Source organism: Pseudopipra pipra, chromosome 14 (genome assembly GCF_036250125.1).
Source record: "Pseudopipra pipra isolate bDixPip1 chromosome 14, bDixPip1.hap1, whole genome shotgun sequence".
NCBI classification, from domain to species: Eukaryota; Metazoa; Chordata; class Aves; order Passeriformes; family Pipridae; genus Pseudopipra; species Pseudopipra pipra.
In genome coordinates, this window is record NC_087562.1 from 609,066 (window position 1) to 621,807 (window position 12,742).

General features: G+C 44.3%; 1 protein-coding gene across 1 annotated transcript in view; it reads left to right on the plus strand.

Moving 5' to 3' along the window:
• OSGIN1 (oxidative stress induced growth inhibitor 1) overlaps positions 1-12,742 on the plus strand; it is a 62,570-nt gene that overhangs the window by 44,473 nt on the left and 5,355 nt on the right. The window contains 1 exon segment of the mRNA XM_064670597.1: positions 12,239-12,341. Within this exon segment, the coding sequence (XP_064526667.1) occupies positions 12,239-12,341 (103 nt within the window).

Genomic DNA, 12,742 nt, shown 5'->3' on the forward strand with positions numbered 1-12,742 from the left:
GGTTGAAGCACAGGGCAGGAGATCTAAATTCACTCCTTGCTTATGTAATGGCAATTACTAAGCAGACATTTAATCTCTGAACTGTTTCTGTGTCTTTAAATGATTGAAAGTATTTATGTAACACCCAGTCACACCTATGTGTGGGTCACATGGGGCAAACTGACAACCTGTTAAGATCAGAGGTTTTCCTTGTATTGCTAAATTCTCCTATTGTTTTGTAAGAGGATTTCTGCTATTACATGTTCATTTGGGTGCCAGTTGCTTATTTGATTGGATGTTTTTTCTTTTCTACTAAGCTTTTGTGTATTTGAGGTAATTGGTGCACTCTCAGGATGCAGCTTGGTAATGACAGTCTGGCTTTCATTGTGTTCCAAGACCAGCAGCAGGACAGGTTTGGTTATCCTTTCCCAAATGTCAGAACAAGGAGAAAACTGTCAAGACTTTATACTGAATGCACCTTGTTCTCAAGATATGAAAACATTGCAAAGCTAAGTGGTATTCAAAATCCTGTAGCAAGGCTTTATGGGAACCTAAAAAAAAAAAGCATTTTCTAAAATTGTGTTCCATTGTAAGAGTTTGTATTAATAATACAGGTGTAAAACTTTCTGACAAGTCTGCCTGCAAAGGGGGGTAACACTGCAGTGTGGGTAACACACACACAGAAGCTTTGCTGTCCCAGGCTCAGGAGTCTCATCTATGTCTCCCAGGTACAATAAGCATAGGGAGTATTTTAGAAGCCCTGGATGTCACCTTTGTGCTTCTTTATATCCATTTTGTCCACTCCAGGTTAGCTGAGAGTTCAGCACAGTCACTGGCTGTGCCTGTACTTTGTCTCAGATCTGTGACTAACAGCCCCTCCTGAGGAAACCCAGAGGAGACTTTGCATAAGCTCTTCAAACGTGCTGTTTTCAGGTGAGAGGACAAGAGCAGATGAGATCAGGCCAAGGGATGGAGTGCAATTAAGAGCTCTTTGTGCTGCTCTGCTGTGTTTACCCAGGGCCTCCTCCCTGCCCAGGTACCAGGTGAGAACATGCTCCTTCCCACATGCCCTTCAGTTATTTTGGTGAGGTTTCTTTGGGAGCAAGAGGCATCCAGAAAGTCTCCAAGGCTTGTTGCTTTGCTTTTATCGGGCGTGTGGGTGACTGCCTTGGTCTGAAGAACAATGTGTGCAGTGCTTCTGTACTGTCATGTTGCTTCACACTTTTGCACAATTCCTATGGGTTTTCTCATGCTCTGGCACAGGTCCAGGCAAGGAAGCTCAGTCAGAGCAGGGATGAGCTTGAACTTGAATCTAAGGTTGTGACAAATAGTCCTGTGGAACTGCCAGCTCAGGGCTTTCTGATACTGCAGCAAATTAACTGCTAGGAAAGGATGGAGGCCAAACTAGAAGACTGGTGCTTAAACCCATGGCTCCTCTGTGCACAGATTACTGGATTATAGGGTGGTGTTCTCATCTCAGCATATGGGAGATCTGGAGAAGGTAAAGCAAGCTGATACAAGATATGGAATAATTTCTGTATTGGGAATCAGAATGAGAGGAATATAACAGAAATGTATAAATTCAAGTGGTGTGGAGAGGTATCAGCTGTGTAATCTCCCCTTAGTACAAGTACTAGAGGCCACACGTGAAAGGACTGGGAACTAGATGAAAACAAATGGAAGGGACTCACAGGTGAACAAACCTCATCAGACTGCAGCCAGTTCACTCAGCTGCACATACCTGGAGGCAGGGGAAGACAAAATACAAGCATCACATGCTTGTCCTGTTCTCCCTTGTGGGTGTCTGCTAATTCCCACTGCTGAGGGTGGGATCCCAGGTTGGATGGGCCTTTTGAGTCCACCTGGCCTGTCCTATGTGTGTCCCAAGAGCCAGTGCAGATACCCTGAGCTCTGTGTGTGTGTGACAACCCTGTCACCTGTGTGACCATGGGGGCACAGGGACCTGCACAGACAAGGGCACAAGTTTCCTGGGACGTGGCAGAATAGGTCTGACCTGCAGTTGTTGCTGAGAGCCTTGAATGTTCCCCTCCAGGGTGGCAGGAGTGCAAGAGAAGGCTTTGGATAACACCCTGGGCAGAGCTCCCTGGGAGCTGATATCCCAGATATCCCAGACAGCCCACACTGCTGGGCACCCTGGGGCTACCCCACTGTGCCCTGCTGAGCACACTCAGTCCCACAGACAGAGCAAACCAGGTGCCCACTGTCACAGCACTGCTCTGGGGCTTCAGCCTGGACACGAAGGGTCACCCAACAGTACAGGGCTCAGGCTCTTTGCAGAGGTTTTGCTCCCTGCTTCAACCTTAGCATTTTCACAATCAAGATAAATATTGACCAGAAACACCACCTTCTTTTCATCTGGGCTTGGAACAACTTCTCTGTGGAAAAAACCACCCTGGGGTGTGCCATTGCTGGCCTGAGAGCTGCCAAAAATCAGAGGGGATTGGAAATAAGTTACCTCTCTCGATTGAATAGTTATTGGCAAAGGCATAAGACTAATCCAGTCTCTCACCTCTAGCCTAGAAATAGCTGCTTGATGGACAAAAAATGAAGCACACTAAAAAAAACAAACAACAAAACAACAACCACCCCTCTCCTCACCCAACAAAACAACAATAAAGTGTGAACAAAAGGAATACACCTGAAACAGAAATAGTAAGTTTTTTGTAAAATAGCTGGGAATGAGAAACAAGGAAGATATATCTAGTGAAATTTCTCCAAAAAAAGAAGCACAACTTGAACAAGATCTTCAGGGGATTTGGGGTTTTAATCTGACAGAAGCTGGATATGTATATTGACAGATAAGTCTCGCTACAGCAGCACTGCACACTTGTTTCACTGACCTGTGCTCAGCTTTAGGCTTTGACATGTGCAAAAAGGGGTGTCTGTCAGTTAAATGTGGAATTACACAAATAGCCAGGTATTTCTAAAACAAATGCATTGGTAAAGTAGTAACTGAACAGCTTTATTCCTGTGCAGAAATGCAGCTTCTTTCTTTCCTGTAAATTCACTCTGCCAAATCTTTTCAGACTCTATAGTGAATAATTTGTATGTTCCTAAACCACAGAAATGACCCCAGAATGTTGGCCTATATTTCAAAATAGCACATTCTATTTTACAGGAAGTGGCAGCTCCTTTCATATTCCAGCTTCCTTAAACTAGTCAGAGACAGCTGACAATTACAGGTGAGAAACCTTGACCTAGGAATAATTTTGTTACACTTTAATGCATTACTGTTACATGTGACTAAGTGATAAGATTATGTCTGTAAAAGATATTGGTTCATCCAGTTTAATGCAGAATAATTCCAGGGGACTTTCTATTTCACTCCTGGCAGTCAGTGTTACTGTGAAGGGAAGTTGGGGCCTGAGAAACTTCCATTTGAATATATCACTTCAGCTGATCTCTCAGTGTGCATGGAAGTCCTCTTAAGAGGAAAGGACTTGCACACAATAAGCACTTAGAATTTCCCAGACACTCTTAAAGTCACAGCAGAAAGGAAATGCTGCAAGTCAGGAATATCAGATGTGGTAACCTGGATTCAAGCAGCAGCTCCTTTGATAGGATCAGATGCTTAAGAGGCAGATGAAAATAAACCCTGAGGGTAGGAAGTTGCAGGATGACTCCAGCCCAGTCCTCTTCTAAACCCTCCCAGCTAAAACCTCTTGTGCTGTGCTGCAGAAAAGCTTTTTGTCTTTGAGGCAATGGAACTGCTGGCTGTGTAGCTCTGGGTGCCCTGAGCTGTACATGTGTCAAAGCCTTTCAGGAATGCTACAAAATCCTTTATCTTGATTAAGTGATTCTTGATAAAGTAAAAAGAAGTTTAAAGTTAGGTGAAAGAGCTACAGAATGGCTTAAGCTGTGGCAAGAAAATGAATCCAGGAAACTTCAAAGGCTTGCAGCAGCCTCATTTATGAAAGTTTGTGTTGCTGAGTTGAACAAGCTCTTTGCATTGCATCCTCTTTTCCATTTTTGAATTACTCACTTGTATTTGAAAAGCCCTGTTTTGTCTTAAGGGAAGATATGTACAGAAAGGATGCTCAGTGCTCATGTTCCCCTGTACCTATCACTTCAAGTTTTCTTCTCCATTGGTTATTCCTCTCAAGAAACTGTGAGCATCCACTTCTGTGTAGGATATTTTCCGATTTGCAGCATATGTGCACATCATAATATGCTACCACAGTTTATTAAATTAAGCTATCAATTGCTAAATGATTAAATAGACTAAAAGAACATAACCAAACACTGACTTCAAGTTTGTAGAAGCTAAAGGCGGTATCTTAAAATGATCCTGCTATCTGTAACTCATGTAAATATTTAGGAATATATTGACATTAGGATAAGAAGAGAAAAATTCCCTATCAGCTTCATGAGCAGTTTAATCTTTGACTAGGTCATGGCTGCTGTTTGTTTGAAATGAAAGTGCATGTGGTTACTTTTTCTCCCAAACACATCAATGTGGAGATGGTGATGGGGGTCTGAGGGCAGAGCACATGAGCTGAGCTTTCCTCTGTGGGTTGCACCTGGGGAACAAGGAATCTGCAGAGACCCAGTCCTTGTGGAAAGGAGCAGTCCCTTGGGAAAGGCTGCAGTCCCTGGAACCCAGGACTGTGCCTCTCTGCATCCCACTAGTCCCTGAAAGGGAGCACATGTGCTGGGAAGCAGAAAGTGCACTGGATCTGGCTGTCACCCCCTTCTGCTGTCAGCCAAGGAGGGAAATGCTGATCCTGGCCTGGTTCCTAAGGAATGCAGGCACAGCCACCCAGCACTCTGCTAGTTCTCTGCACGGACACTTCACATGTGAACTCCCAGGGAATATTTTTGCAAAACACCCAGTTATCTCTCAGCACAAGGGGCTCCTTTGTCCTCACCAGGAACATCTTTCAGGCTGTGTTTAGAGGGATCTCTGGATCTCTGTTCCTGCTCCCTTAGCCTGCCAGAGAAGATGTGTGCAATGTCCCAGCAGGTCATTGTTACTGTGCAATAGAGTGCCCACACCAGCCCTTACTGCAGAGTGGCCAAAGATGGGATTACGTGAAAGCAGACAGAGCTTCACAGCCCTCCTGGGTACTGGGATTGATTCTCACCTCCCCAGGTTTATTTTTTAACAGTTGTTTTCAAGACAAAGTGGTGGAAGTGGCTGATGGCCTTGGCCAACGAAGGGTGGTGAAAATCTTTGTGTTTGTCTCATTAATTTGAGAAGACAACCCTCTTGGAACAGATAAAGAATGATTTCAAGGTAATGGATTCAGAACAGGGAAAACCAAAATTCACTCATTAAAAATAGTTCCAGAAAAATGTAAGGTTTTGCTTTTTACTTTCCTCAAACAAATTTCCAAGTTACTAAGATAAAACCATTTCAGTATTTATCTGACTGGAAGGTCAGTGTTCCTATGAACAACAAAAGGGTGCAGTGAACCTTCACTTCTCTCCCCTTGGACCCAGCTGCCTAAACTCTGCAAAAAGAGGTATGAATACAGGCATGGCCTTGGCAGGGACATGGGAAGGTTAGGACATGTGCTGTATGCCAGATATTTCTTTAGAGGAAGCCATGTGGAAGCACAAACACACGTGGGAAGGCACGAGTGTAACTGGGAGCAGAAGTGGGTCTCACACTTGCAGAGTTCCCTGAGGGCTCTTTCTGTCACACCAGCAGTTCTCTGGGCTGTCCTGGGGCTTCCAGCTCTGTCACTGGCACAGCAGTGACAGTCCTGACATCCAGCTGCTGCCAGAGGTGGCACGACCACAGCTGTGCCAGGACATTTCCAGGGAGCATCTCGCTCATCTTGGTCTGGGTTGTGGTGTTGGTGACAAATGGGGGGTTTCTCAGTCACAGCAAAAAGCAACCAGGTAAACTGTTTCAGTATTGATGTCAAATCATTCATTATCATTACATATGTGGGTTCTAGTTTGGTACATATGCTAACATACAACTTCTAAGTGTTAAGTTCCCCTGGGTGAGAAAGGTGGAGATGCTTTAAGCAGCAACAGAGTGAAGCTGGGCTTTAGGTACTGCACTTTAAAGAACAGAGGAGAAACCCTTGCAAATAATTCATTTACTGACAGTTTCCACTTAAGTCTGACAGATCTATTTGTACCCCGTGTGACAGAGGTGTGACTCCTCCCTGAGCACAGTGCAATGCACCCAGTGAGTGAGCCCATAAACCTGGGCACTGGTTTAGCAGAGGGTTATTTTCTGTAAAAGTCAGAAGCTCTCTAAAGACCTTCAAATCTGTGCACCTATAAAATGTTTTTGTCAGTTCAGCAAAAAGTAAGTGAATTGCACAAATTAGTAGGTCAAAAGCTGGCTGCCAGGCCAAGGGCAGATTGCACAATTACTTCCTCTTCTGGAAAGTTTATGCAAAGTGTTGGGCTGAATTATTTGTTTCCAGGCAAGGTACACAAGGAGAAACACTAACATTGAGATATATATATATATTTTCCATATGATGTTTGTTGGGATATCTATAAAAAAGCCACACCCAAATTGCTATTCAATAGTCTTATTGGACAGTGGGTTATTGTACATGAACATTTTCCTGCAAAGAATTGTACTTTACACAAAACTATGATAGAGCTTGTGGTTTTGGAAAGACTTCACGTGGTTTTGGCTTTATTTGTGAAGGTAATAGAAATGACAGTTTTAAAAATTCCTGTGGGAAATGGGGAGGGACTCCTACTTTTGTACCTGAAGGACAACTTTATTTCTGCTGATTTGCACACATAGGAAGTATCCCTGATTTTCCTTATTAAAAGCCTGCCAAAGCATCGTGTATGGTTTCCTCCTGCATCCATGGTACCAGCAAGTATTGACTTGAACATCTTTGTTCTAAAATGTCTGACATGCAATGCTGCACGTCAACACATTGAAGACAGATTTTGAAAAACCTGGTAAGAGGGCAGTCTTACATCACCTGAGCAAACAAATGCCTTACTTTCTCTGAAAGCCTAATTCTTCCTTGACTAATATGGATAAAGTGGTTTCATGCCAATAAATAGCTGAATAACACATACAAAAGCCTTTGCTGTCAAAAAACCAGTATGAGTTGTTTAAGAGCTCTGTGCAAATGCTACCTTGGATAAAGGCCCAGGAACTGGAAAGAGACCTTAAGAAAACCCCACCCCTCAGTCTGACAGTGTTTGCCCAGTCAGGTTTGTCAAAGGGTTGACTGGGAGTTTAAGTGAAACAACGGTTCATATTTATTAAAAAAGACTTATTCTGTTGGAATTAAAATAGAGTATTATATTAAGTATTGAGCATTCTGCTGTGATGTGGGTTGTGAGAGCAGAGAAATCCTCATGAACAGCTTTTATCTTTGAGATCACATGGATGACAGTGTGCATCCTGGCTGGCCATCAGCAGTCCTGATTCCCTGGAAATGGGGGTTTCAGAACAGATGGCCTCAGAGATAAACCTGGGCTGCATTTCCTGCTCCAGCTGAACACTTTGCTGTTAAAGGATTTCATTTGTTACGGGCACTTTAAATTTGGCAGCTGGATCGATCAGGCCCTGGATTGAGTGAGATACCTGGGATGAAAATCCTGCTGTGGTTTAAGCTTTACAGGAAGAAGTTTGACTCATTTTACTGCTACTGTGCAAAAGGTTTATAACACTTTACGTCGCTGAAGAGAAAGAAATATAAACTGAAATCTCTCTTTTCAGACACACCAGCTCTCTGTGATACCCCCAGGGTTAAAAATGAATATATTTGCTCAGTGCAGGCCTTGTGCCCTGCACGGCTCCTCTCAACCTCTGCTGCAGTCACGGTCAGATGAACGCTGGTAAGGACACAGTCAGATGAACAGTCACCACATCATTCATGCAGAGCCGGGCAGGGAAATTCCTGCTGACTCATGCTTAGAAACACTTTCCTTGCTCCACCTCCTTCCCTGTGGCTCCTCCTCTCCCTCCCGGCGGCTGCCTCCGCTATTTAAACCGCTGTCCCAGGGCAGAGGGAGCGCTCAGGGTTGGAGGGTTGGGTGGCTCTGCAGACTCTCACCCAGATCCCACCGCTCAGACCTGCTGAAGGTAAGGAGGCTCCAGCCAAGCACGGAGGGCTCTGTCTGGTGCTAAAACGTTGCTTTCTGAATATCACAGGGCTGGGTTTAGAACGTTATGACAAACCATAAAGTTGAATTTTTTCCACGTACTTTTATTGTGTTTGGGTGGTAACTGGTCTGACATGTGAGTAATAATACAGGGGGGGAGCTGACTCCTGAAACTTGTAGGGAAGTATAAAATGTAAAAGCTGTTGAGATCTTTGCTTTTTTAAAAAAGTACAAATTAATTAAATATTAAACTGGTGAAAGAAGTGGGTTGATGAAGCAGCAAAGTTGAAGAAAACTGTGGTTGCATTTGTGCTGGTGTTGTTCTTATTTAAAACTGAGTGTTGTGGTGGCTCTTTCAGTCTCTCCAGTATTTATATACTGGTTGCATTGCTCTCTTGAACGCTCCCCATGTGCTGTTCAGGCCACACTTGGTGGTCCTTCCTCAAGCAAAAGTCTCCTGGCTCTTACAGGGAGAGCTGCTTGCACGTGGCTGATGTAACCTGGCTCTTTGTTTCTCTAAAGATCAGTGGCCTTGTGTAGCTAAACATATCTTTGCTTTTGCTGACTTCTGACCTGTTTGTCATGCAGCCTGGGCCTGCTGGGGCCACACTGACCCACTCTCAGCTCCAGCCCCACTTTGGGAGCTGTAGGTCCCTCTGGACATGAGGCTGTGTCAGGAAGGAATGCAGAGTTTGGCTCAGAAGGAGCTGGGTGCTTTTCCAAGCCAGAACTATTATGTAAAATCACATAAGACACTGAAATGCTTTGGAAGCAGCCAGAAGACAGATTGTGAAACTTGCAGCATTGTCCCAAATGAAGAGAAAGGAAAGGAACATCCATTTAAAGTTGGAAGGCCAGAGCAGGAGCCAAAATCAGTGTCACTAAGCTGGCTAAGTGTGAGTGCCCAGCATCCAGCACTAGAACAAAGAAGGCTGAGAAGAGTAATCTTGAGTTTCTTGCTGTCTCAGGCTTTTTCTTGGTGCTGACTAGTTCTGTACAGACTTCAAATGAACTTCAATGTCCTGTATGCTTTCCAATAGTCTCTGCAAGAACAGGCTTCCCTCTGCTGCACTGCATTAGCTGTACAGGTTATTGAGGTACAGGAGTCTGACTGAAAAAAAGAAAAGTAATTAAAATAATCCATCTTAACTTCTAATGGCAGGGAAAGTGGATGTTTGGCCTGAAACTGAAATGTCTGAGGTGATCTGAGCTCAGTTTTACCCCCAAAGTCAAACATTTAGCCTACAGGAGGGGAATAGCTATAAACAGGTTCAGCATCTGGCTCACTTTCTACTGAAAAAGAATTATTAACTATGAATTACAGAGAAGGCAGCTGTAGGATGTGGAAGGGCCTTCTCCCATTTGTAGAGAGATGCTGGGATAAACAGAAGCATCTCTGGTTAATCTCGTGTTGATAGAATTGACCAGTGACAGAACTGCCAGAAGCAAAGTGAATAGCACTCAAATGTCATTAAGGGGCTTTGTGAACCAAGATACTGAAGAAATCCATGGCTAAAAATGGTCATTATGTGCACAGATCTAGTAATTTCATTACACTAACAATTGTGTTCCTCTAGCCATTAAAATTGGGTTTATTCCAGCAAACGCTCCTTTTTTGTGTGTCAAAAGGTGCAGGATGGAGGAGGGTGAAGGAGGAGGGTGTTATCAGGGACCTTTCAGCTGCTGGCTCTGTGCTTTATCAGGGTGGGGAAGGGTGGCACAGTGCAACAGCCAGGAGCCCAGGTAACCTTCCTCTAAAGCAAACAGGGCTGCCAGGCCCACTTCTACTGTCTGGGGCCTTTTTTGTCCCCTTCAGTCTCCCCAGAAAATGTTGGCATACAGTAATGGGACTGTGCACCCAGATGGGGTTGATGTTTGTCTGCTGGCTCTGCTGCTCCCCTGGCACCGTGTCCATGTGCTGGGCTGGGTTGGGTCAGTCCTTGCTTCCAGCAGAAATGCCGTGGGCGTTGCTGGGGTGCCACTCACAGAGTGCACACGGTGTTTCTGGGCGTGCTGCTGCAGAGCTGTGGAGCACAAACCTGGCAGATCCCTTCCAGAGGTCTTGCTCTCCTCTTCCAGAGGTCTTGCTCTCCTCTTCCAGAGGTCTTGCTCTCCTCTTCCAGAGGTCTTGCTCTCCTCTTCCAGAGGTCTTGCTCTCCTCTTCCAGAGGTCTTGCTCTCCTCTTCCAGCCTCCCAGTAGCTTCACAGAAATGACATGTGCACTCTGCGTTAGGAAAAATTAATAAGACCTTTTCTTCTTGTGTAATGCAGAGGGGAGGGGTTTGTTTGTTACCATGGAGAAGAAACCTCTGCTACCCTCAGCTGGGTCCTGGTTTGGCTGGTTGGAGGGGACACCTCACTGGTCACACTAGTTCCTTTGGTGTCTCTGGCCCTGCCAGGTGCTAGTGCTGAATTCTGCCAATTGCAACTCTGAAGCTTTGTGGTAAGGAATTATTTGGGGGTAAACTTACAATCTCCTGAAGGTGATGTGAGTTTTGGTTCATGTGGCAGGAACTACCCAAAAAAATGGAAAGATGGTTGGGCAGTTTGGCTGTGCCCCCACAGCTCCCAGGGCTGGGTCAAACATGCCTTAAGGCCTTGATGCATTCTTTGATATGGACACAACACTGAAATGTTCTTCTGCAGGGAATGCAGTGACCTTTGAGTCTCAGTTAAACTGGGAACATAAGCTTCCTTGAGATCCAACTCTCTTCAAAGCTAGATGCCTGAAATCACTTAAATTAGAAAGCACAGCTATTATGCCTTTTAAATGGTTCATGCCCTGTTGGGCACAATGCTTGGTTAAGTGATAACAGGCAACCAGTAAGTGGGACTAAACTGTGATCAAAAACCTTGGACAAAGCTGCTAGTTTTGAATTCAGCTTGTGAGCCTTCTGTGCTGCTTGACTTGGATGGACCCAGGGCTCTTGGAATATCCTGTCGAGCCATGGCTGTGTGTTGGTGTCTGGGACAATTGTCACATCCTTGCAGGCAAATTCGATTATAACACTCCTCCTAAAGCCTGCAGTTCTGCAAATTGTGAACTCACCTGTGGTTTCCTGGCAGCTCATTCAGCCCCCAGGCTCTTACTGCTTTGCTGTAGCTGCTGTGCCATAAATGTCAGCCCTAAAGTGGGGCATTACACTGGTAGGAAGACATCTGGTGAAGAGCCCTGTCAGGGCAGTGATGTGCCAGACCTGGTGGAGGCATGCACTGTGCTTGCCAAAGAGCTTCATGCACTTGAAAAGGGTACAAAGAACGTGCCCCACTGAATGAAGTCATGCCTGTTGGTGGAGTTTCACTTGGCTTTCCAAAATGAAAATAAGGTTTTTATAAGAGAGAGTGTTTTCTGTAGAATAACTTAAAAGCTTATGCTGAATTTCAGAAATCTCATGTTTATTGTAGTAAAAATAACTTCTCTAGATTAGTGACAGTAGACAACTCTACTCCCAGGAAAACTAAAGAAGCCATTATTTGACAAGGTAGGATTTCTGCAATAATGGCCAAAACATTCACTGTTCATTGAATATCTGCAAAATTATTAGATTAGTTTTGTAGATTCTACTCCAGTGACACCTTAGTTTCCAAGATAATTAGGATGCATATTTTGTTTAAAGACTTGTTGTTATTGTTCAGACATACAACTCTCTATTTTCTGGAAAAATAAGAAAAAAGGTTCCAGAACTAAACTACTCAAAAAATCCTGTAGGGATGGAATGGTACCTACTTGAAAATGCAGCCAGGAGATTTCCAGCCACTGGGCAGAAGTCTTGAGTGAGGTTTTTTTTTTTTTACTTATCTGTAAATGCACAGGTTGCTGCATTTGTGATCATTATGACAATTTTCCACACAGTATGTAAAGAAAACTGTGAAGTTTTCATTAACAAGCTGCAACACTTCATTTAATGCAGTCAGGGGGTTACCAAAATTGCCAAGTGTTCTGAAGGGACTGGAATTCATGTCTGGAGGAGAAAGATAACTGTTCTCTCCCTCTTTTGTGTTGTATAATCAGAGAACCAGCCTTTGATTTTGGAGTCAGGAGGAGAAAAAGATAAGGAGGTGTGTCCTGAGTATGGAAATGTAATGCAAGGATAATACTTTAGATCAACCTGGGTTTGTGGGCTGTACAAAGTCTTGTTGTTTTTTTCTTGCTAAAAAATGCAAGTGATTCCAAACTTATTTGTTTCAGCAGGTGGACTCCAGAGCAGAAATGCTTCCAGACAGGAAGATGTATCCACTGCTGACCAGACCCTCCCACAGGAGTGGGCTCGAGCCACTGCCTGTTGTGATCATAGGTGAGCTTTCTCCTGCCAGCATCACTGTTTCTCTTATGCTGTTGTTGCTTTGGACTCGCTGTCTTTGGCTTTTGTTCCACGTGTTCTCACTCAAACCAGAAATCCCTGACCCCTGTTTGTGCATCCTTCCCTCAGCCAGACTTCCTGTAGAGGGAGAGCACTGAGAGTTGTGGGAGGTAGGGACCCAGGTATTGGACAAACCAAAACACATACCTGTTTTCAATGGTAAAATTGGCCTGGGCCCATTTTTTCTCAGTTGAACACTTAGAAAGATTTGAAACCTTTTCCCTACAGATAGTTAATCAATTTGCTATGATTATCTGTAGTGTTTGAAGTGGAGGCAGGTTTGTGTGATCTTTTTTGACCATTATGTCTGTTTAGAAAGTGCTCCAAATGCTGTT